The sequence below is a fragment of the Pezoporus occidentalis genome, unplaced genomic scaffold, assembly GCF_034315485.1.
Source record: "Pezoporus occidentalis ecotype Australia unplaced genomic scaffold, CSIRO_AGI_Poc_V1 ctg175, whole genome shotgun sequence".
NCBI classification, from domain to species: Eukaryota; Metazoa; Chordata; class Aves; order Psittaciformes; family Psittacidae; genus Pezoporus; species Pezoporus occidentalis.
The window spans coordinates 385250-411302 of NW_026913586.1; the positions used below are offsets into that span (position 1 = coordinate 385250).

Genomic DNA, 26053 nt, shown 5'->3' on the forward strand with positions numbered 1-26053 from the left:
CTGCAATGCAGCTTCTCCTAAGGCAGCTAGAGAAGGAGACAGCTACGGTAGCAGATGGGGAACTGAGAAATGGAGAAACGTATCTAGCAGCTCCTGCTCCAAAAATACACTGGCACAAAGGGCTGAGTGTAAGCACAAACTGCAACTAACCTGCAGTTCCAACCAGAGGGAAAGAGGATGGGCTGCCAACAGCTGTCACCCTTGCAGATTCTCTAGTGTCTAATAAAGGGTAGAGATACTGGATTTTCACCTGCAGCCATGGGGTCTGAGCAAGATTTCTCTCTTCTATCCAGAGGCCCCTTGTCACAAAACCCTTGGGAATAAGAGCTGCAGGTTTCCATCCCCATAAGCTTTTGTTGAAATTGTTCACTGAAACATCACACAAGAACTTTTTCCCTATGGAGCAAAGCTAAAAATAAGGGAAAAGCCCAAGGTTCAAAAACAACACAGCAAGTTAACGCCTGACAGCACAGCCCCATCAACCACAAGTTTCACGCGCCCAGAGAAAAGGGCTGTCCCAGCTCTCTAGAGCAGTGACTTCAGTGTTGGTATGGAGATACAACATGCTTTGGCAAGGCAGAGGGGCACAGTAGGCTGCCACAGCCCCACAGGTAGCAGATGACACGCGACAGACAGTCCCCTCACACCATCCTTTACCAAGTATTACCATGTTCTGGCACTGCCCTGTTGTGCAGCTGCCAGCTTTCAGATGGCATAGGACTTACCCCAGAAAACAGGTAACTTTCTGAAGACAGGGAAAAGAAACTTGCCTTTCCTAGGGGCAGGAAAAAATAGTTGCCTTCCCCCCCACTTTCACTGGACAGTCTGACAGCCATGGACTAAAGGAAGCAGCATGTCTCAAGCACTAGATGTTTACAGTTATAGCAGTATGGGTGATCACACACACACTCAAGCCTCTGTCAAAAAATCCCATGATTACATCAACCACTATAAGAATTCAAGGTGTTCAGATAACTCTTGGTCATCTTTCAGTTTAAAATGAAAACAAGCTCAAATCCCATTTTCTATATGAAAAGAAGAATCCATGGGAAAGAAGATAATCCCTTTACTGTTTCAAGATTCACTAGGTATTCTGAAAGGGTATAGAGACACCAGAGCTCAGAGCAGCCATCTAAAGTAAACAATTTTAGCATGAAAATAGAAAACCAAAACCAAAGCCAACAACCCCAAATTCCCTTTTCTACATGCACAAATCCCCATCAAAATGGGATGAAAACACCACTGTATTTTAAAAAAAGATCTCTCAGAAAGTGTGGACAGAAAACAGGAATCATCCCAAATATGCCTCAAAACCAAGTAATGCTGCTAGATTCTTCTGCTTTCTGTTGTATGAGAGGAAGTGGTGAAAAATGGGTCAGGACTTTCCCATTCTTAAAGTTTTCTTACATGTTCAAGACAAAGGAATGCAAGGGGAAGCTTTATGAATATTCACTAGCTCAACTTAGGAGACACTTATTCCAAGTACTCTATCCAGTTAAGATCTGCACTTCAAGAGAAAGTGTTCTCTTGAAATTTTTAGGGCTTTATACAACTATTGTCTCTTCCCATAGGTAAAATGAGCAAACTAAGCTATCAGTTTTCCAAGAGATGGTAGGTACAACTAGAAGAAAAATACAGCCAAGCAGTTAAGAACAGCCAGACAGATTCACATACCTGCCACATGGCCAGAGTTGTGACTCCAGAGCTATAATCATGTCAGGTGCTGTCAAGGTTAAGTCCTCTGCTAATAAACCACAGATAAATCAGCAACAGGTTGGTTTGGAAACTTACAGGCTAGATATTTGCTGGAAAAGAGAATTAAGCTGTTTTTACAGCTCTTTTCTGCTCTTTTAAATCTCCTGCTACGTACTGCCATAAACAAGAGGATTCAGAGTTTACTTAATGGGCAGTCACTGAAAGTCAAGGAAGTTCACAGTGCATGCTTAGTGGCAGCATACAATGTGCTGCCAACTGTATTCAATAGTCCAGATTCTCCAATTACTTCATTTAATATGGCTTTTGATATTAACAGTACTGGCTATGCAAACACTCTTCCCAAGCACAGCTGGGAGGGGACAGTCAGTTTATGACACTGGCTTTAAAAGCACAGGCATCAGTGCATTAGTCTTAGGCCTAAAGAAAGCTCAAGACAGCTATCATCTCAGGGCATCAAGCAACAACATATGTAATGGAAAACCCAGAGCTGACTTAGGAAATGTCTTTGGTCTGCCTGGCCTACACAAAAGGTGATGGGGCTTGTCCCAACAGGTGGAGATGAACACATGCTCCCAGCAAAGCTGCACACCCATCAAAACAGCCAGATCACTACAGCCAGAGCCACCCATTCAGCAGCCTAACAGCTCTGACCCATCAGACAGCAAGCAGCAAGGAAGAAAACATTACTTACTGGGTAAAGAAAGAGGTGGGTGACTGGTGCTTGTGAAGATACCAAGGAAATGAGAGCTAGTAACATGGGCCTTGGTAATATGAGACTCAAAACTGATGTGATATGATAGAGTCTTAAAATGTCCCTGATTGTTTTAATGCAGTTGTGACTAGAACTAGAAATTAATTTGCTCTTGTGATGTTTGGTCAGCACTAAAGTCATTTTTGAAAACAAATCTATTAGAAAAGAAAGATCAGATCTGTTAGCATGCCATTAGGCCCTGTTACAGCAGCTCACCCAAAACAAAACCCACAGTAGGACTGCAGGAGACTGAGTGTGTACATGAAATAAAACCTGAAACCAGTCTGTGCTAAAATAAATACACAGAGCCACAGAAATGGCAGTTCAGCAGCTGCAGACAGTTAAGCAGCTGCAGAGCCTGGCCATAGCTTTGGAGTAATCCTCAAGAAAGTCTCTTTAAATAATAATAAAAATGAAAAAGAACCCCAATAAGGACTCCCCACTACAAAGAAAACCTCAACAGCCAAGCAAGAATTGCTTCTGCACTGCTCATCTTTACAGGTTTGCAGACAGCTGGAAATTATAGTTCAGAAGGGCCTGCACTTCTGATTCATCTCAAAAGCTTGCGCATTTGGAAGCCCTACAGTGACAGCACAGGGCACTGACTCAGGATCTGGGTGATTTAGCTGAAGCACTCTAAGATGCTCTTGCCAGCAGCTGTGGCTCATCTCACCCCTCTGGCAGGTTTTCCTCCCTGCTCCTATCAGGGCAGCATAAGGGAAGTGCAAATGCTCCTCAAACTGCTGCAGTCCACGCTCACCTTACAAATCTGAACTGAAGTCGATGGCAGCTAACACTAACACACCAGGCAGCCTTACTCTCATTCTACCTCTGCTTCAGGGCAGAGGAAAGCAGAAGATGAATGCTGCTAAGGGACTGTGACATCTCAGCTCCACTCTTGAATCTAGAAAACCTCATGAGTCAGAGCCTTAGACAGCAGCAATGCTAGTTATGGTTCTGCTAATTTTAGCTCATGCTTAACCCACAGTTCCCAAGTCCCTGCAATGCCTTTCCAGGTGCCAAAAGCCACAACTACTCTATACCTCAACTGCCAAAACATATACCTTTCCCAGCTGAGAGGCTCTGACATAAACTATATGCTGCAGAAATACATTTTTTTTTCAAATACAGACAGCAAGAGGAAAAAAACAGAGACAGCTTTATTTACCCTATTCCTGTGTGCGTATCTTAAAATGAGGAACAGAAGTTCAGCTGCATAGTTCCTGTGTTTCAGAGTCCATTCTGGGACATGCAAAACAGACTTAGTACAGAGGGCAGCTCAGGAGTGTCCCACAGCAAGGTAGCAAACAGCCTGCCAAGGCCAGCTTCTACTCCAAGGAGGAAAAGGAGAGAAAGGGGCAATGGAAACAGACACACACTTCACACACTCCCCTCAGAGTAAGCCAGGAAAGCTGTTAGAAGCAAACAAACAACCCCGCACCCCTACAGTCTCAGAAAACCACCCAAGCAGAATGCTTTTTACTACCCTGACTGAAGGGTTTGTTTTAGAAGTTTCCTCAGATTTAGTCAACCTTACCAGCCTCCTCCTCCTCTCCTTATTCACACTCAACTGTGAAAGGGACTTCAGCTCTCTCCAACCAATTAAAAACTAATTGAAGCAACAGACTGGCACTATACAGCCTGAGCAGTCTAAGAGACTGAAGACTCAGCTCGGATGAGGCCTACACAATGTCATAATATTTCATTTTATTTAACCTCATAAAACAAAGAGCTGAAAAGCGTATTCACTGGGATCCAATCCTGCAAAACAATTCTTTATTGCAGCTCAAGCCCACTGGGTTCAAAGGAACAGTCCACATGTACTTTACTGTATGCACGCACCACAACGCCTGCAGGAACACAGCCAGGGTTTATTTATTTGTAAAGCTCTGTGAGGAAGTTACGCACACACACAGTTTCTCTCTCAAAAAATAAAGCTGGTTAGAATGTAAGTTAGTGTATTTTGTTTATTCAAGGAGACATCCTCACCCCTTTAACTGAATAAACAATACACCATTAGGATAGATTTGTCTACACTTGGATATAACCTTATCTTTTCTGATGTAGGCAATTACTTTTATGACTGCTAGGACAGTAAACTAGGTTAAAGAATTTCTGGAAAGCATTCTGTCTCTCAAAGACAAATAAGATTTATAAGTATTTATGACAAACCCAAATCTTTCTACTTTACAGATACTAAGCTTTGTGCCTGCTTCTACCAATAAGGTCTTTAGGAACTGGATCCAGAGTTTCAAACACTCTCAAAGAGGTGCTGCAAATCAGAAATGGGTATAAATATGTAGCACTGACAATCTGAGCAGGTCAGCAGCAAGAAAGATTTCACATACTCATACCTCTCCTATTGAAATCTCTTCACTGAACAATATGTAGCCAACAATTTTGATGAGAAATTCCTAACTTGTGGTCCATGCAACAGACATAAGGCTATGAAAAGGGGCCAGGAGGCTAGCCTGGTAAGGTAGGGAAGGAAAGCAGCTGGTGTGAAGGAGTCAGGATTGGTAGACAACCTCCTGACACAACTCAGGCACAGAGCACAAAGAAGCAGATCTACATTTCTGAAACCAAGTATTTTCTTTTGGACACAAAGAAAAGAGTTGCAAGGTGGCAGAGGAGAACTGCTTTTGTGTGTGGACAGTAAGTGTGTTTTAATTGACTGCAGAAAGAAAGGAACAAGGGCAACCCTTAAGGCAGCTGGTGGTGATTATTTGGAAAGAGTAAGTTTGGCACACAGTCTAAGCCCTCAAAAAGTCCTCAGTCAAACCTGGAAATGAATGGAAAAGAAAACGCTGAAGTGTATTTGCAGATGGAGATTATTTGGTGTGGAATCAGAGATGTGAATGAAGAGTGCAAGGACAGGGTGTAATTCAATTGAAAAGAAGAAAAGAAGATGAAAAAAAACAGGAGAAATTGCACGAGGCTTTCCTTGCACAAGCTACGCTTGTTACAGGCTACCCAACATGCAAATGCAAGGCTGATGGAAAAACTCAGAAGAGGAAGCCCATGACAAAAAGCCTAGTTCACAGCAAAACCAACTCAAAGAGGCTCTGAATTGACCTGTAACTGTATCTCTTTCTTTCACAAGTTTGAATGCGATCATCCTTAATAATTAAAGGCACTTAGGTACTCACAAAACCCCTCTTAACAACCATGCAAAGCAAGGAAATTAACTGAGCAATGTGGCAGCCTGACCCCGTACGGGCATCCCCCAAGGATTTCTACAGCAAGCAGTTAACTCCAGTTCTCTCCGAGGCCTTCAGCACTGAAGAGTTTGTTAGAAAGCACAGAGCAGAAGGCGAGCAGACTGGTGTGAACCGTGGAATCTCAAAAAGCTCATCTCTCCCATGCACAATGCATGCCAAATCTTAAAATTCCTGCAGCATCCAGCTATGAAGCTACAATAAAAGAGAAAAACAGATGGCTAAAGCTTTCTGGGAGGAAAAAAAAAAAACACCAAAAAAAAAAGCAAAAAGAAAGATTAAGCATTACTTCATTTCCAAAAGAGAAAGACATTTGAAAATACAGAACCTACCTCAGACCATACCTAATTTGACACAAAATGAGGCAACCTGCCTCATGGAAATGAAGCCTGTCTTCAGTTGAGGAAGCATACGAGTTTAACCCTCTTAGAACATCATGGTTTGCTGTATTTTTAGGCAGGATTTAAAAGCAAAGCAGGTCATGTAGGAGATGATGGATATTACAAACATTGTAAAAAAAAATAAAAAAAAAAAGAAAAACAATAAATAACCTATTTCTTTATCTCTCAAGCACCCCTGAATGGAAAATCCTGTACAGAAGCCTCCTTATGCTTACTCTTCTCCAGCATTTTAAGCAGTTAGCACCAATGTTCAGGTGAGCTTTCTTGCTCATAAAAGCAACCAATGGACAATGACATATTAAGAACTTGGCATCCTCAGCTCAGTAAGTTAGGCCATTTTCTGTGAAAATCAGTGAATATTATACTTGAAGCCTCTACTGAGTCCTTGACTCATGAGATACCACACAAAAATAAGGAAACATAAAAGCCATCCTATAGAGCTCCATGTGCTCAGCATTAGATGCTTCAGCAACTCTGTAAAACAGCTATCACAGCTTCAGGTCCAAGTATTGGAACTGATCTTTTGTCCAAAGGAGTATTTTCATCCTGTGATGCTCCTCTGCTAAGCCTGTGCCTCAGACAAGCCTTTCCTCAGTTGCCTGAACAGAGGCCTCCAGCAGCTGAGAAGCCCCAGGGTACACAAGAGATGCATGCCAGCCTGGCAGGCTTGACACAGGATCAACAGGAGACCTGGGCTTCTCCAAACTGGCAGCTTGCACTGGCAGGAAACCCAAAGGCATCTCAAACAGTGCTAGACACCAGTGTTCAGGCAACTGAACTGGATCCCCTGTGTAAGTCACAGCATCAACACATGCCAGCAATGCCCAGCACGCTCCTATCCCACACAGCAACAGCCTGCTCTGACAGCACAAAGCAGCAAATACAACTTTTATCGTAGAAGCCTAAGCAAAACACATGAGGCCGATTCCTGGTTTTATTCAGCGGTTCTGCACTTAGGATAGCGACTAAATTAACTCTCTTCTGCCATGCACAGTCCTTCCAGGCCAGGACTGCAGCTCACTGGTGGGGGGGGTGGAAAATCCTGGGCTGTTCCAGCTTATTCCAAGGGTAAGTGGAGGATGACACACTCCAGCACTGCCTTTGAAAAAAACAAACAAGTGCTTACATGATTAATGAAAGCATGACGTTTTCGCAGTAGCAGGAGTCAATAATCCATAAAGACCAAGACTGCATTTATTTATTTATTTTTAATGAAAGGCTCTAAATAAACAAAGTGCTCAACTTTTCAAAGGTATCAAGCATTCACAATCACAGAATCATAGAATAGTTAGGGTTGGAAACAACCTGAAGATCATCAAGTTCCAACCCGCCTGCGTTGGACAGGGACACCTCACACTAAACCATGTCACCCAAGGCTCTGTCCAACCTGTCCCTGAACACCGCCAGAAATGGAGCATTCACAACCTCTCTGGGCAACCCGTTCCAGTGCCTCACCACCCTTACAGTAAAAACTTCCTCCTTATATCCTATCTAAACTTCCCCTGTTCAAGTTTTAACCCGTTTCCCCTTGTCCTATCACTACAGTCCCTAATGAAGAGTCCCTCCCCAGCATCCTTATAGGCCCCCTTCAGATACTGGAAGGCTGCTATGAGGTCTCCATGCAGCCTTCTCTTCTCCAGGCTGAACAGCCCCAACTTTCTCAGCCTGTCTTCATACAATAATCAGGTCTGGGTCAGCAGGAGCAGCCAGAATGACACAGAAGTGACTCAGTCCTGTTAATCACCTGAAAATAAAGTTTTTTTCTAATGAAACAGTGGACAACACTGGACATTCCATCACAACCTGTCACCCCTCAAATACAGCACTGATGAAAAGCGATCATCTGAGAGCAGCTGCCTCTAATCATCAGCAGGAAAATGAATCAGAAATTACAGGGAGCAGAAAAAGCAACGAAAGGGAGTGGGGTTTTTTTGCTGGACAAATGCTCCTGTACCTAGAGATAATCCTTTTAAATACTGAAGCAACAACACCAGATTGGTAGAGACTTCCCACACAGCCAGCATAACTCCAGAAAAAAAGAGCAGAAGTTATTTCAAACACTAAGCTATTCAAATCAATACATGTCCAGAGGAGACAAAAAGTATTAAAGCCAACCAGAAATACACCAAAGATCGCAAACCTCATGCAATCACTTACAAAAATACTCTAAAACACAAGTCATTTTCTGAAGAGTTAGACAAACACAAACCCAACAGAAGATAGCAGCTCACAGGCAGGCATCCAACCTGCTTTGGTCATGCACAATCCCTGCTCACAACACATCTCAGTTCAAGTGTGTTTATGACTGCATTGTCATTTATTTTAAAATATGAATGGAGCATTCTTTTCCTCCAGAAACACTGCATTGTTAAAATGCCAGCACATTAAAATAACTTACTGCTTACTACATTTCAATCAAACAAGCTACACACTACAGCGCTGACACTTAATATATATTGAGTGCTTTCAGCAGGAACAGCATATGGAGTTCATTTCTTCCTTTTCTCACATGGGCCAAGCTCAAGAGTCAAGCTTTAGAAACAGAGGAAGAAATTATTTTGTCAGGACGTGCAAAACTGTATTTTCTCCAAAGTTAAGGAAAGATTGAGTTGAAGATTCCCAAAATATTTATAGACTTACTCTTTTGTTTCATAGAGGAATTTAACTTATGGCAGAAATATCGTATTTTAGCCTGCATGCTTAAAGAGCACTTTTGTTAAGGTTCTCCAAACAAGAGGAAGCAGAATAGAAAAGCTACAATCAAATGACTGCATGAATGATGTTTTTCCCTATTGTTATTTTTCCTAGAATTCATTCACATTTCACCACTATACTGTTGCTCCATCATAACCAACACAAGCACTGATCTTGCCTTTAAGTTCAAAACCACAAAATGAAGGTTCAGAAAGACAACTTATTTTAAAAAACTCAGCTGCATACCTGATTTTGAAAGGCTGTTTCACTACTTCACACAGAGGCATTTTGCTAGGTGGGCACTCTAGTTTATGATTAAACAATAAGCTAATTGCTTCTAAAATAACAAGATTGTTCACAAGAGAACTTTTGTGTGTGAATTCTTCTTAAATCAAGTGAAAGTCAGCTGCAGATCCAATCTGAACATTTCCCTGCAGCATTCACACTTCAGTGCTGAAGCATTCTGCAAATTCTCATGCAAGGAGTAAATCAAAGTGAAAATGAAAGCCAAAACAGGCTACTTTATGCAAACAAAGCATTAAAAGTAATAATCACAACTGCTAAATTGAATCTGATAAATCAAAATTACCATGGAGAACTCTTTGGCCTGAAATAGAGAGCAGATTGCATGAGATAATCATGACAGTCTCTTTCAACTGTTAAAACCATTTTATTTGTAGTTTATTCTGTGAATCCAAGTTCAATTTCCAAAACAATTCTCTTCTTACTAACCTTTCAAAACATTTTAGGCAAGAAGACAACTTGTTACAGAAAAAATAACCTGAAAGTGTTCCTTTAAGACAGAGCAACAAGCAGCCTCCCAGCATATTTGACAGAGATTTCCAACTCCAAGACATAGAATTTAAATTTGTAGAGGCAATTACTCATAACCAGTGCAAGCAGCCAATGCAAGTGCCAAACTTGCCAACAAGAAGAAAGGCCAAGTATTAGAAAGGAGGCTGCAGTTTATTACAAGGCAATTTGAACATCTCTGTCCACGAGGTCTGGAAAGTACTTTCTTCATCCCCTGACACTACAGACTCTCACTAATGTGAGGAATTATGTCAGTAATGTCAATATTCCAAACATATAAAACAGCACTTAAGTATTTGTATAATGGAGATCTTTACCTGACTATTTAAAAGCTGCTTCTAGTCTTCCCTAGCAGATTTATTTAAGCTTATTCCACACAGGAAGGAAGACGCGCCAGATCCATACCATTAACTGTTAACTGCTGTCTAGTCAGCTCCAAAGCCATCCAACTGGACCACCACTGCACAAAATTATCATCTAAAATACCTTAAAAGAATTCCCAGGGATCTGTCTCTTGCCTCTTCCCATTAAAATGTGGAAAGGAACAAGGAAAAGAAGGAAAGACAAAGCATCAGCAGATGCAAAAGTCAAAACTGAAACGGGGATCCACTCCAGATTAACACATCACCATCTTCCAGGACTCATCTCAAACGCCTCAGTAAGGTAACCACAGTGTCAGCAGATAACGCTCAGCACCAAAAGTTGAGCTGGAAGCTGGAACAGCTCACAGGAAATATTTAATTAAACAAAAATATCAAAAACTAAAACCACCAAAACCCAAAACCAAAACCACACCATCAAGTCACACATACCAAGCTAATAAATGCACTGTCCTCTGCATGACAAAAACAATACCAGCTTAGAAAAATCAGTGTACAGAACAAAACCAACAGGTCCAAGATAAATGCACAGCAAAACAAGCACTCATCAAGACAAGCACCTCACGCTGCTGCTTCAGGCAAAAGAAAGCACGGGGAGAAGTCAAGTGCATGCACACCAAACAGTACAAAATGAGCAACATCCTTCCTATTTCAGCACCACCAGCTTACTCCACTCATTCGTGCAGCAACACGAGTGCTTCTTACCATTTTTTGGTGCACTCGACCATCAGCTCCTGGTAAGAGGCCACAAACTGGAACTTGGAAGCATGTTTCCCAACACGCTGCAGTCTTTTCCAAACTGAAGCCATGATGGTGAGAAATACCAGTCCTCTCACACAGTAGCAACTCTGCTAATAGCAGTGTAGGTTGAAGAGTGTGTGTGTTCGATACCAGCAGACTTATATACAGACGCAGTAAAAAAAACAGTGCATGAGGAAGTTGATGGGATGTCTACAATTCATATTCTGCCTCTCCCTTCTTCACGGTAAATCCCAGTCTAGCTGAGTGGCTCATCACTGGACAGGAGCAGCATGCAGAAGGAGTGGATAGGTAACTGAAAGGAAGTTCTCTCACAGAATCATCATTCTTCACACAGTAGATGATGTGGAGACTGCAGGACTGGAAGACAGATAGAGCAGAGGGGATAAAGCATTGGTTAATATACCCCAGACTACAGTGCTGCAATTGCACGTGATCTTGAACCTTTCAAGCAACCACAATAGACCACAAAAACATACCCCCTTCCTGCTGTCATCCCCCCTCCCTCCAATTAAATAAATAAATAAGAATGCTGCAGCAATTTCAGGAATGCAAACCACGAGTCTGTTTGGAAACATATCAACATGTCCTTTTATCAGCACCATCATAACTGGCAACAACAACAAAAAAGGGCAGGTCAGGGCCACACCGAATCCTTATGTAGCATCTCCAGGAAGCAATGCGAAGTGGCTGAGGTGCTGCCAATGTGCACCCAGAGGGAGGGACACAGGGAGATGAAAGCAAGTTCTTTGTCTTGATGACAAAAGGTGTAACAGTTGTTTCCTCTCACACACACGCACACCTCCTGCTCCCATTTCTCCTTCCAAGGAGAAGGAATAGAAAAAGAAGCCGACATAGAAGTGCTACTACTTAAATGCCTGTGCCAAGGTGAGGAGGAGGATGAAAGATGAAGGGGCATTTCTTGAGCCCTCGCTGCATCATACTGAAATGGAAATGCCTCTCCATCCTGAACTGAGAAACCCTCACCAGGGAGGCAAAAAGGAAGAAACCCAGACAGGTCTTCTCCCTCCATAGGAAATCAACATCTCTGCTGGGTGTGAAGGAAAAAGCCTCTTCACTGGGAACGTGGGGAAGCAAACGATGTCGGCACCTGGCGAGGAGGCCGGGCAGGATGGCATCAAGGCTGGCAAGGAGGCAACCTGGCTCCAGGAATGTCCCGTTGAGGGAGGGGGGACCGTCCCCGCGCCCCGTCCCGCCCCACCAGCCCGTCACTTCAGCGCCCAGCCCGTGGGGCAGCGCCCCCCGCAGCCGTTACCGTTTTAAACGCTAAAACGCCAACGGCAAGGAGCAAGGGAGGGGGGAAAGAGGGACGGCTCGGGGAGCGGGAGGGGACGAGACACAGGGCAGCGCCGCTGCACTCACCTGCCCGGCTCCTCACGGGCGGTCCCCGCCGGGCGGGCGCTAGCACCACACGGCAGGCGACAGTCAGCGTTGCCGCTGCCCATTACTGCGGCAGCCCCGCCGGCGGCAGCGCCCTGCGGCTGTCCCCGTCCTCCTGCAGCCTCATGACGAGCACAGGGCACACTCCGCTCCTGCTCTCCTCGCCTCACCCCGAAGGCGAGGCAGCCTGCGCGAGTCCCGCCGCGCCTCACGCAGCCACCACCATCGCCCTCCTCCCGGCGCCGCGCCGCGCCTCACCCCAGCCCGCCGCTCCCCCCGCCCCCGCCGCCCGGCTGAGCCCGCCCCCGCTACGCCATTGGCTGCGACACCCGCTTCCCAGAGCCTATTGGCTACCGCCCCCTGTCAATCACCTGCGGGCGAAAGCGGCGATCCTCGCGCAGCGGAGAGAGGGAGGCAGTGCGAGCAGACGGAGCTCACAGACGCTCTTCTCCCGCCCCTGACTGCATCTCTTTTGTGATTGGTGGCAGCGCTCTAGGAGGCGGGGTTTCTTGAAAGGAGGAGCTATTCGATAGGTGGACGAGGCTGTCCGTCAATACGAAAGTGTCCGGTGATTGGCATCCGAAAGCCGAGGGTGGGCGTGGCGCCAGGAGCAGGCTGTCAGGGGAGGGGCGTGGCCCCGCGGCGGCTGGCCGCGGCCTTCGGGACCCGGTGCCGCCGTCTGAGGGCTGCGGGTGGCGGAAGGAGGGCGCGGAGCCCGGGCCGGGAGGGAGCCTCGGCCGCCGCCTGTCAGGTCGGCGCGGGAGGCTGACGGGAGGGAGCGGCCGCGGGGGCGCGCAGAGGCGGTGGGAGGGGAGGGAAAATCACCGCGGGGGACGGTACCGGCAGCGGGGCCGTCCCTCAGGAGGTGTCGGCGCAGCGCGATCCGGTCCTCTGCGCTGGAGTCCTTGTGGGGGTCGATGGAAACGAAAGGCGGAATTAGGTAACGCGGGCAGGGGATTCTTTGCTGATTTCCCTCGGTTATGTGCTCTGTGGGCTTCACCCAACACTGGGGTTTGGCTGTTAGGTGCAGTTTGATGTAGATGTATCTGCAGCGTCGAAGGGAGCCGTGAGGGGGTGATCCCTGTGGGAATTCCCTGCTCTCCTGGCTGCCGCTTCTCCCAGTGTGGTGCCAGATACAAGCCCTCGGTGTTAGATTCCAGCTTTAATCTAAGGTGAAATGGGAGTTTATTCCAGTTCAGAGACGAAACACCACACTGCTTCCTGCCCATTTGCCTTCCAAAGCCCCCTTTTAAGTCACAGGTCCCAAAGCACTGTTGCCAACAAGTTGATTCTGGAGTCAGGATAACGTCGTGTGGGAGCTAATCCTGAACCTATCAGCCAGCCAAGTAAGAAACTAAGCCAGCTATCAAGTGGAAGCACGGGGAAATAAGAAAGGTAATGCAGTGGAGGTCTGAGAGCAGCTGTGAAATTGAAGCCCCGGGGCTTTGCAGTCCTCTCTTCTTTCTCATGACAAACCAAACAGAGGCCAAGCCTGACCTATGGACTGGGAAGCCCTTTATCCCTGTCTTTTCCTCCTCTTCCCTAAGCTGCCTCTCTCTGTGCTGCCGTATCACAGAGGCTGCCAGCATTCAGTGGCTGGAGTGAAATGAGAGAAAAAACGACTGTGTGGATGGCCACAGGCCTAAGCTGAACTAAGCGACTTTGGAGAGGGGGAATATTTGAGCTATTAAAAAGGTCAGCTCCTTGCTTATAATGTGCTAGTCTTCATTCCTTTGCCTTCTCTCAGGACAGATTTACTTATCCGAGCTGCCAGAGGGCATGAATTTTCTACCTATTTGGAGCTGTCCTGGAAGAGGCAGTGATTTTCCTTCTTAAAGCATTACACTGGAATGTGAAAGACAGTTGTACTTACACAGATTTTCTCGGAAATGTTCTCTTTTCCTGCATATTTTTGAAGTTACAATTTGAAGATTTTTACACATTTGCCTAAGATTTCTGTCCCAGTTTTACAGCTGGTCTGCACACACAGAGGGAGGCATTACTGGGTTTTGTAAGAGCAGATCACCTGCTTAGGATGTGGGAAACGAGGCCAGGATTTCCAGAACACGTCAGAACACGTGGTCTGGAGCACACATATGCTTGGTTCTGACTTGGAAAATACCAGACGGAAATCTGGCAGCTGTAAGGTGTATCAAACAAGTCATTTAAAATTCCAGTGGCCCTGAGGAGCTCCTTGGTTACTCATACCAGGGAAATACCAAGAGTCAGTTGTACTGATTTTGTTTCAAAAGATGTCTATTCCGTATATACTAAAGGAGTTGACCTGTAAGCTGCTCTGATTTATCTTCTGAATACCATACAGCATCCAGGCTAATTCCTAAGACATATCTTTGGCCAAGACCTTTTTTCCTTGAATGAGAGAGACATTTTCTATCCTGTGGAATAAACGCAGAAGGTCTGGTGGTTGGTTCAGTGACTTGTGTTTCAAACATCATTACTTATTAACATTTTCCACTTCTTTCCTTCAAGTTACACCAGGCCTAAGAAGTACACAGCATAAGGCTGCTTCTTCCTTCATTGTGTGGGGAGACTTGTAACACAGGCAGTTATCCTACAGATTGTCTATTTATTTTACAGGTTTTAAGAGTAGTAATCCTCAGCTCTAACAATTTTGGGGAAGCTTTAGGACATTTCAAAGAGCATGAGCAATTATTCTGGAAAGAAGAGCAAGATCTGCAGCTGCAGATTAGAAGCTAGAGGCCACCTCAGCATTCTCAGGTTACTGGACTGGGTCCTAGACCAGACCAACTCAATAGCCCTTGTGACTTCTGTTGGCTTCTCACAGCCCAAAGGAACCAATAATCAGCGAAAGGGATTAGCAAAGGTATGGGTGAAGAACCCCATTCCCCTTCCTCTGCTCAGAGCACAGCACGGAACTCCTGCATTGACTTCATTGCCACACTGAAAAGATCTTTTCAGTGATCCTGCCAGCCATAAGCCTGATACGTGCTGGTGATCCAGCAGAAACCATAGCTCAGCTATGCAGCGCGGTTCAGGATCTGAGCCAAAATCTAGGGAAACAGTCACATTTTTTTACTTCATCCAATATTATGAGCTTGATGGTGGAAACAAGCAAAGGTAGTTACACCAAAGTGCCCAATACTTTTTATAGCTGGGTGAACAACTCTCATGTGATGCCACAAGGGTCCTCCTGACTATGAAAACATTATGCATCATTTTTGTACAGTGTCAGAGACCTCACTCGTGAGCAGGAAAAAGAGTCATGTGCTGAATAGGCAGATACTGTTTTGTTATTTAAAGATATATATGATTCAGTCTACTTAAACTGTATTCTTGTCAGAACTGCTGCTTCCTTCCATAAGGAAGGACAGGTGAGGAAGGGTACTGTATACATTTGAGTACATTTTCACGTGTGTCATTCTGGAAATGGCATGGAGCGGGAGAGCAGCTGAGAGCTGCTTACATTGGGAAGTTGGCGAGGCCGACCAGGGACTCCCCAGAGCAGCCTGACCCGGTTCTTTATAAGCAGCTGGTTCCACCAGGACACCCTTACTATCCAAAAATACATACTTGTGCTCTGTTGCTTCTCTTCCCCCTTGCTCCATGGTGACACTGAAATATCCAGCCTCCCTCACAATCTCACCAGAAATCCCAATATTTATTTTCTTCCTGGATTTTAACACCTGCTTTGGCTTGATGGTGGTAGATTGCAAGCCTCCTGGTCCAACTAGAAAGATGATCTATGCTCTATTTATGTTATTTCCTGTCAAGCTTTAAAGATACACAGCCTATCCCTTATCCTTCAGTGCCTTGTCATCAGCATGACTAAGGACATGTTCACCAATAAAGAAATGACCTTTGCTAGAAATAGCTATCATTATAAATCTCAGTTTCCCTGCCCTTCTGTGTATGAGCCTGCAGAAATGTCACTCAGGAGATCAACTAATTAGATTCTGTCAAATTTGCAAGAGCAATTTTTGAGTTTTTTGCCTCAGCTTTTTGAGGCAATGGGCGATGTGCATGAGGCTACCCTCACCTGCTTACATTTTAAACCTTCTTGTATTGTCTAAATCACATCAAAAGTTGGATCCTATGTTAATGAAGGTAGTGGAGAATTTGCACTGACCTCAGTAGATCTGCATAAAGTACCATCCTCCTGGTCCCCAAGACATTACTGACTGATGTGTGACGCCATAAAATTCAGCTCTCTAGCCAGTAATGTTCACCAAGTTCTACGACAGCACACTTGTCTGCTCTTTTTGTTTAACAACCCAACAGTAAATAAATATATACATACACATACATAACAATAAAAATGCATGCAGCAACAAAACATGGGTTTTAATCCTCCCTTCTTTTGTTTCTTGTGTGTTGCTGATTTTCCACTCAGCTGTCTTTTCACATGATGTGCCGACACCCAATAACTGTTCTGTTTTGGAGGGAAAAATGTTCTGAATATTCTCTCTGCTAGATATTGATGATAAGGGAAGGGGGGAAGGGTGGAATACCCTGTTTTATTTGTGCAATGAAAGACTTTGAGACTTGCAGCTGAGGAAAGGCAATTCCCACATTGCAGAATTAGATAGCCCAGTTACTATCACAGCCTGTAACAAAAGCATATAATTTCAGCAATATTCCCAGCTGCATTTAAAGCACCAGGCATAAAAAAATCACAATTTGTTCTTGCTTTACCAGCAAAATAAGTGGATTTTAGGATGTGCTCTGTTGGTCTCGCATTTTGTTAGCATTCTGGCAGGGCCAAAGCAGGCCAGATAGCCTGGTACTTACCTACTGACCAGCTCACATATGCAGTGTTCCTAGCCCAGGCCAGGTCTCAGCCCAAGGCACTGAGCTGTGTACAGGCACCCACCCTGGTAAACCTCATCCTCAGCCTGCCTCCAGAGGCCAGGCTCACACAAGCTCTGCTGCCAAGGATAATCTGCAGAGACAGGGGCTGGGTTAACTCACCAGCACCTCTTTCTATGAATGCTCTAGCCAGCCATTCTCCTGCTATGGCTGGAGCCCACACTTGTATGTGGTGAGACCCTGCTGTGCTTCAGCCTCCAGGCTCTGTGCCAGATAGGGTACCCAGAAGGCCCATTCCCTGGGTGGCCCCTTCCTGTTAGCACTGCTTTGCACCCCAGCTTTATTATGTAACCCCACAGGCACTAGCTACTCCCTGCCCTGCCCCTCTTAACCCCACTGCCCTGTCTTACAGGCAAAGTCAAGCAGGCTGGTTCGAAGAGTGGATGAAAATCATCCTCACCTGTCTTTCCTTTATCTCCTCTTCTTCGTTTGGCTGAAATTCTTCCCAAACCACTCAGCAGTAAGGAGCATGTTGTATTTATCTGAAGACGAGGTCAAGGACAGGAGTCACATTCCTGACATGCAGAAGCCACATTGCAGTTCAGCCTGTGGAGGCAAGACAAAAGATGGGGTATTGATGATGGAGGCCCATGCACTGTGGACAGCATTGCCCTGTTCTGTACCATAAACCTTTGGATTAGAACTGCTTTCTCCAAGTTTATTATCAGCTCGCTTGTTAGTCAGCTTGCAATGGTCTGAATGAGTTTCATCATTAACCTTTCAATATCCTTGTGAATTGTGCACATCTCTTAGTGGCCCCAGTTTTTGTCTTCTTTTTAAAAAAGGAAAAAAAAAAAAAGGCAATATAAAAAGCAGCAGCCTGTACTTTTTCCATAAATAACCACTTTCGATCTTTTATCATGCTTAGTGCCTCCTGTACCTTTTCCAGTTCTTCAATACCCTTCCTGTGTGGTCTCCCCAGCCTTTTTGCAAAGTATAATTATGCTTGTATAGGACATCCTGCAGCGCTAATGAGGTAAAGAATGCCTTTGTTCTTCTCTTTTTAAAATAAACAGCAGAGAGTGTGGCAGCATGGCCAGAGCAGTGATCATCGCCCTGTACTGGGCACTGGTGAGGCTGCACTTGAATCCTGTGTTCAGTTCTGGGCCCCTCACTACAGAAAGACATAGAGGTGCTGGAGCAGGTCCAGAGAAGGGCAACAAAGCTGGTGAAGGGTCTGGAGCACAGGTGTGATGAGGCTGAGGGACCTGGGGGTGTTTAGTCTAGAGAAGAGAAGGCTCAGGGGGGACCTTGTCACTCGCTCCAACTGCCTGAAAGGAGGTTGTAGTGAGGTGGGGGTCGGTCTCTTCTCTTGAGTAACAAGCGGTAGGACAAGAGGTAATGGCCTCAAGTGTAGATGACACTTCGGTCACATGGTTTAGTGGTGGACTTGGCAGTGTTTAGTTAACAGTTGGACTCGAAGATCTTAAGGGTCTTTTCCAACCTAAATGATTCTTTCTTATCAAATAATCCAGCTGTTAATTTAGGATGCCTTTTATAAACAATGACCTTTTTCTCTGAAACTGTTCACTTTCTCATTGTCATTTTCTTTTTCCCTTCTTTTCTACAGTTATTTTCCACTTCAAGCATGGCCTTATTTTTTCATATATACTTTTTTAATAACTTTGTTACAGGTTATATACTTTCTCATAACCTACCACCAACACTCTGTAGAGACAGCTGAAAGGACCAAACTTTAGACAAGATGAAGACAGGGTGCAACCGATGGCTAGGATTGGGAAAAAGCATCTCAGACAGGTATGGCAGCACAAGTGAGAAAGCAAGACTTTTTCCGCAGAGGTTAAGAACAGAAAGATCATCTTCTGAGAGCTGTGGAAGAAAATAAGAGATGGAGCAAGTTCAGAGGAAGACCTGCTTCCTAGCTCCCATACACACACCCATTCTACGTGGCACTGGATATGTCAGTTCTCTGATTAACCAGATATAGCTGCTTCATGGAGGCATCTAAGGAAACTGCAGATTCAAAGGTGGGAAGGTTAAGGAGTGAATGTTGTACAGCCCATACATGTTTTTCTACTGAGATCCTGTTTATTAGGAAAGGAGTAGCTGGACATGCAATCAGAATACTGAACTGGAAAAATGTAAAGCCTTCTAACTGTATTTCTGTAACTCTGCATAAATGCCAGGGAAATCGTAAAAGGTAATACAGCTGCCTCTAAAGATTATGCAGGAAATACTTCTTTGCGCAGATATCATATCATATGTCGCCTTTAAAGAGAACGCCTGGTTAACTTTGGACCTACACCATCATTCATCCATGCAGTACATCAGTAACAGAGACACGCTTCCTTAGAGTACAGACATTAGCAATGCACGTATCATCATAGATCAAATCTGGGGCCTTCTTGGAAGCCTGTCTAGAAGCAATTACCTTGCAGATGTAGTAAGACAATATATTATGCAAACCAGTGCTCTTACCAGACTGAGGAAATTCGTATCTAACAACTTGTACAACCAGAATCCAAAACATCATACATTAGCACTTGATGAAAAGAATCTCAAAGCACAGAGTGGAAATACATGTATGTGGTGTGGCCTTCAACCTGCAGATTTATAGGTAGCAAATTTGCAGCTGATGAAAATGAGCCCCATGGACCTGGTCTCTTTCCCCAGGTAACAAGGCATAGGACAAGAGGTAATGGCCTCAAGCTGCACCGGGGGGGGGAGTTGATTGGATATTAGGAAAAATGTCTTCAGAGAGAGGGTTGTCAGGTATTGGAACAGGCTGCCCAGGGCAGTGGTGGAGTCACCATCCCCGGAAGTGTTCAAAAACCATGTAGATGAGTCTCTCAGTGACATGGTTTAGCAGTGGCCTTGGCAGTCCTGGGGTGACTGTTGGACATGATCATCTTAAAGGTCTTTTCCAACCTTGATGATTCTATTATTCTATGCAAGACATGCAAGTGGACAAGTGTTTGCAGACTTTGGTTGTGGTGTTGGGCAGGTGTGAGGTGGTGTGGAGAGAATCAGTTTCGAAAGAACAACCGATTATTAATTGTGTTGTAAAAATGACTGCAAAGTTTCCTGCTCAATCTTTAAAATCTGAGCGGCCACCCAGTTTTGATAAATATCTCTAGTTAATCTGAAAATGAAACTAAATAATCACACCCAAGGTAGGCAATTCCAGACTCGGAAACGGCTCTTCAATGCCCAGATTAATCCACAGGGATTTAAATGGTGTTGCAAGTTATTTTTAACTGAGTGTATTACCTTATCACTAATCCCCCTGCATGCTGTTTAAACTGCATATATATTAAAGTCACACTGTCAGAAAACATGGGGACAGTTAGCTTCCAAAATTTGCATGCAGCAATACTGAGTTCAACTTCATCCACATAAAATGGTTGAGAGTTTGCTCACAGAATATGCATCAAATCACACAGAAAAGGTACCTCTCATAGGTACTGTGATGGCAAAAAGAGCATTCTGGTGGATATGCTTTGACAGGGATGTGGGCTGAAATCCGTCTGGTGATCAACCACTAAACGCCTCTAACAAATAAACCAGCCCAAAACTCTGTCTACTGTATATACTGCTGGCAGTCCTGCACTGGGGAAAAAAACATGCAAATGTTGACTAATTCCTGTGGTGCTTTCACTTAACACAGAGAGCCAACCATCCAAAGCTACAGAATGGGACCACCATTCTTCAGCCCCTTCCAGATCCGTACACACTCACCGGCTGCCCCGAGAACCCCTAAGCCATTCTTTCTAAGGACAAAAAGGATACATCAAACATCATAGTTATTACCTAAATTCTCCAATGATACTGATATCCAGGGTAACTTAGGGAGTAGGTGGTTGAAGCACAGTTAGGAAAAAATGTTAGATCTCAGTACAAATAGGATGTAGGACTCATTTCGCCAGATGATGGTGGGGTTTGGGCTCCTCCCGTTTGCCCCACTTAAGAATCTCATATTTGCTAAATTCCTCTGCAGGAGCTTGTGGAGGACATGCAGCCTTACTGACTGTCTATCCCTATTGCGGACTCCTCAGTGAGTCCCCAGCTGAAGGAATAGGTTGCTCAATGTAGATATCATTCATTCATAGGCTTGGGAAGGGACAGTCAGATTTTTTTCCCTCTGAATAGCTTTAGGAATTGTCCTGACTCTTGACACATGCCTAGAAGGAGTGAATGCTTTGCCAGGTCTGTAGAGGGACGAGTAGGAAAAAGGAAATCTCTAGTTTGGGCTACTTTCTAACTGCAGCTAGGTGATACAGCAGTGCCTATCTTGAATCACTAGTTTTGAAATGAAAGATATAGAGGGATAAATGTGTTTATCTCCAGAAAAAGCAGAATCCCAAAACCCCATCAATCATGCTTGCAGTGCAGGACAAGTGGTGGGAATGAGATGCAACCTAATCAGTCACCAGGATACCTTCCTTTCATTTCCAACCAGAACTTTGGAGCTCAGCAAAGGACCTACACAACAATAGCAAAAGGCTGGTAAAGGCATTTCAGCCCCTCTCTTCCTGGCAAAAATTCCTGTATCATCCAGGCTATCAGAATCTGTCTGTATCGGGAAACAATGGATATATCAAACATTCTGGCAAAGCCCTGTGGGAATGGCAGTTCAATGACATTGAAGAGAAAACTGTCAGAGAGATTAGTTTGTCTGATGGTCTGTCTTTACACTCTCTGCTGAAGAAGAACAAGAGTCCTTTCATACATGTTGAATTTACCTCTGGTGTGAACCAACCTCTGTCAGTGTTGCCGCTTTAGAAAAATCAGTGGTCATTGCTATCTGGCACCTGCCCTCTGCACGTCTCAGAGTGCCAAAGTTTCCTAAGAGTGCCAAAGTTTCCTAGCCACTTATTCTGCCACTTATTCTGCTTATTCTGCTCATTGCACACTGAAGCATCTCAGGGTTTGGATACAGCCTTCAGGACATTTTCTGCATTATCTATTCAAATGTTTCCCCGGGTAGGCAGACAGTATAACTGTATTGGGGTCCACAGACCATGGAAACATCAGGCTCTGGTTATGGAGATGAAAAGAGGTAAGGAAGCAAATGTTAACAGGAGTGGCAGTCTCAACTCGTTTCTCACACCACTTTGCAGGTTAAATAGCCTGTGCTGCCGGCTGTCTGGCACCATCTCTCTACATGACACAACAAAACTTGATCACCGTTTCGCCACAGCCAGCCCTCAAATGCGGTGGTGTTGCAGCTTGTGCAGAAACAATAATCCCTAAAAAGACACAGAATTACGCCACAACTGCTCTCCTGAGAGTCTCTGCAGGTATTAGACGTGTGTCACACACTCACCATCCATTCTTCTCCCAGATCTAAAATGGGCCTACAAGAAATCTGGAGAGGGATTTTTGGCAAGGTCATGTAGTGACAGGACAAGGGGGAATGGCTTTGAACTGAAAAAGTATAGATTTAGATCAGATACCAGGAAAAATTCTTCACTATAGGGGTGCTGAGGTGCTGGCACAGGGTGCCCAGAGAAGCTGTGGCTGCCCCATCCCTGGCAGTGTTCAAGGCCAGGTTGGACAGGGCTTGGAGCAACCTGCTCCAGTGGAAGGCGTCCCTGCCTGTGGCATGGGGGGGGGAGCTGCATGAGCCTTAAGGTCCCTTCCAACCCAAACCATTCTGTGATTGTGTGATTCTACAATCTAAGATGCCTGTAAGCTCAAAACTCAGATACAAAGTAATGCCTAGGAGTTTCAGGTCCTTTTTTTGGTACCGATAAGATGCCCAACACGAATCACAGTGGTATGGATTTTGTCCCTGGCTCTTTCTGTTACTCACACCATTCTGGCAGCCCAGTTGTGGCAGCAACCCAAATGAAGTAATGGGTTGTGTCTTTCCTGGGAGTAGGTAAAACCCGTGAAGCAGTAGGAATGGTGTGTTATTTCCCAGCTGTGACACAGATGGAAAAAAGGACAGCAGAGCTGGGGGCCTGGTGCCATCCAGTATGGCTAGGCAGCAGCAGTGTCTCTTTTGAGGATGCAGCAGCTGACTGCAATCCTGTTGCTTCCCTGCGCTGTGGCTCAGAAGCTTCACTCTGCAGTGCCTGAGATGCAGATGTGGGTGTAGCAAACTGGCCTAGGACAGCTGAGGGAAGATGGAGCTGCAGGAAGAGGCCTCCTGTGTCCTTCTGATCTGTGAGAGGAGCAGTGGGGTCCCAGCCAAGCACAGCAATGACACATGTAAGAGAAGCAGTTTGATTAAAGGTCTGAAAATGGCATCCATTCCCAGCTCTGCCAAAGGTTAGCTTGTGCAGCCTCTGAGTTCTGTCTGTAGCAAGAGGATAACAATGCTTACTCACCTTTAAAAGTAGGATTAAAATACTCAAGCAGTTTGTGATGGATCAAGGTATGGTGCAGTCAATAGGAAAGACCTGCACTCCAGGTTTTGTGATTTCTAACGCAGTTCCCTTTCCAGAAAACCAAAATCATTTTGTTGGGGGAGGAACAACTGCCAAACAAATTCTGCCATTCATTTCCATATGTTCTTTTCCTGCAGATAGCCAGGATGTGAGTGGATTTTCTCAGGACAGTGAAGAGCACTTCCTTTATCACAGGATTTTCTTTTGCCAGTGATTTAGTTGACAGGGCAAACTGCAAAGGTAAAACTGCTCAGCTTACAGTTACATGCTCCTACGGCTTATTTCAAATGTTGCCCAATCTACTTATTTTTCCTAGCATGAATCTCGGAATAGCTGAACCAAGTTTAGCAAACCTTCCCACTCGAAAGATGAACCTGCAGCCATTGCAAAAGTAGGCCCAAAAAGTTTGGCTAAATTATAAGGAACCAAACAAAGGGGTTCTGGCATGTGGCAGCTTTAATAACTGTAGATGCACTTCAGCTTGCTTGAGCCGCTACATCAGGCAATGTTGACCTCATTGCTTACCGCAAAACCATGATGCATTCCTGAGTCCATGGCAGCATCACCTCAGTAAGACTAAAATAAAACCCACTGAAAGGTTTTATATAATGCCAAGGCCACAAGATCTCTAATGTAGTTTTCTTACTGGAGCAAGAGCTAAGTACAGCTTAAATTCATTAGCTAATGGCCTGTGACAATGAAGGACAAAGACAATTATTATGCACATCTCCCAGCCGATTGTTTCTGTGTGAAGAAAATGCAACAAATTATTGTTCTCCTATATTAATGTTCCATAAAGGATTACTATCACATCTATTTCAAAAAACCCTATCCCTTGCAAAATGCAGACTAATGCTGGATAAATTTGATTTTTATAGATGAAAGCTTGGTGGAAAAATCAAGATTTTATCAGAGCCATGGACAATCACATTACATTTCATATGATATGAGGACTTCACTACTGAACCAGGAAATTGATCTCAGGACATTTTCTTTCTCCTGAAGACTTACCAATTCCCTGAGCATCTCTCATGTATCTCAAATGTTTATCCTTGGATATAATAGCCAGAGGCATTCTTAATGGCTGGTTTTATTTATAGAAAAGTCAGAAAATATATACAATATGGAGTTGTAAAGATGAGTGAAAGCCTCCTACCTCTCTCAGTACCAGCTGCTGGTACATTTCTTGCACTTGGAACATGAAAGGAAAAGGAGGTTAGAGTAGACATACAGCTGGAATGGTATAAATAATTATTTCACTTCTGTTTCATTAACAAAATATCACTTCCCATGAAGCTTTAGTTTAGGAAAAATCATCATTTTGCAGACCTCAAGGCTCATAACAAGCATAAAATCTCACAGAAAAGTTAAACCAGATTTATGGTTAAATAACCTGAAGACTGTGGGTCTGCTTCCAAAACAAAGAAAATTATATCCTAATACAGAAAAGATAAATCATCTCACCACTTTCAGCAAAATGTGTGGTAGATCACGCTCCTTGTAATATTGTAATGCCAATGGGTAAAGCACTAAGGAAAGGATGTGTGACCTGAGTCTGGCAACAGCTGTAAATTCACATTAAACACCCAGATCCACCACTGTTCCAGGGCTCCATCCTGTACTCATGTACATGTGCAAGCTCTGACATGCTGCCAAGTCTCCAGGAGGCTGCCAACACCAGCTCCATGTCAGAAAGGGAAGGGCTAACCCTAACATCCAGATGGTGCCTGACTGCCAGACACCTACTGCCACTATCACCCAGTGATGGACAGGGATTTCCAGTGACAATTTGAGGGTTTCTGAAGCTGTGGCCGCTTCATCACCACTTGCCCCTTTCCAGAAAGGTGCTGGATAAACATGTCAATAGAGAATTCTCACAGCGTTCAAGGACATAACCCATGACTTTCGTAACACCAAGCAAGCTTGCAGAGGAGCACAAAAGGCCTGGGTTTATGCACAGTACTTTATGAAATCACATATTCTGGTAAGCATCCACCCATTGTTCCCAGAAACCATGCGGGACTACTCAGAAGCACACTTGGAGCAGCAACCTGACCTTCTTCCCCTCTGTACTCACTCCCAGTTGGTCACTCATAGGTGCTCAAGACCTCCCAGTTACTCTGGATTGTTCACACAGGGCTCAACAAAACCCCAAATTTATCCTCCAGTGACAAGCACTGGCCAGAAAGCTTCCTTCAGGGAGGGCTTTGTAATCATAAAATGGTTTGGGTTGGAAAGGACCTGAAGATCACCTAGTTCCAACCTCCCCTGCCATGGGCAGGGACACCTCACACTAAACCATGTCACCCAAGGCTCTGTCCAAACGCTGCCTGGGATGGAGCATTTACCACTTCTTTGGGCAACCTGTTCCACACTGACACCGGAAAAGCTCAGGCTGAATTCTGGTGTCCCAGCATGGCCCAGGTGCACAGTTAGAGCTTGTCCCACAGGCTTTGATGTGTGCTCTGCATGGTTTGACCATGTTGTCTCCCCCATTCCACAAACCAGCTTCTGTGCAATTTCTCTTTGCAGCTGACGCTTGTAATATCAGCCACCGGGGCTGTAATAAAATGCACAACATGGGCTGTACATATGGAGTGTTACAGATTATGAAATCTAATGTCATTTTTTAGAAGTCATGAAAACATTATCTAATTCCCCCCCTCCCCGAGAGACTCAGGAATATGTTTCTACACTAAAATGTCAAAATCGTAAA

The 26053-nt window shown here is 44.7% G+C and overlaps 1 protein-coding gene and 1 long non-coding RNA gene across 12 annotated transcripts in view; one reads left to right on the top strand and one right to left on the bottom strand.

The window, feature by feature from the left end:
• EHBP1 (EH domain binding protein 1) overlaps positions 1-12525 on the bottom strand; it is a 228173-nt gene extending 215648 nt beyond the window's left edge. For 5 of the 11 annotated variants that reach the window (XM_062614298.1, XM_062614297.1, XM_062614296.1 and 2 more), the window contains exons 1-2: positions 12116-12381; positions 10679-11092 (exon numbers count right to left, since the gene is read on the bottom strand). In XM_062614298.1, coding sequence (XP_062470282.1) covers positions 10679-10782 — 104 coding nt within the window. In that variant the 5' untranslated portion in view covers positions 10783-11092; positions 12116-12381. Of the gene's footprint in view, positions 1-10678; positions 11093-11719; positions 11877-12115; positions 12382-12504 lie in introns of those variants that run through there. The other 6 variants (XM_062614300.1, XM_062614294.1, XM_062614293.1 and 3 more) reach the window with 4 other exon arrangements.
• Positions 12526-13039: 514 nt separating this feature from the next.
• On the top strand, positions 13040-19162 carry LOC134161469 (uncharacterized). The gene is made up of 2 exons (XR_009963991.1): positions 13040-13528; positions 18616-19162. It is a non-coding gene; the product is annotated as an uncharacterized LOC134161469 (long non-coding RNA).
• The last annotated feature ends 6891 nt before the right edge of the window (positions 19163-26053 follow it).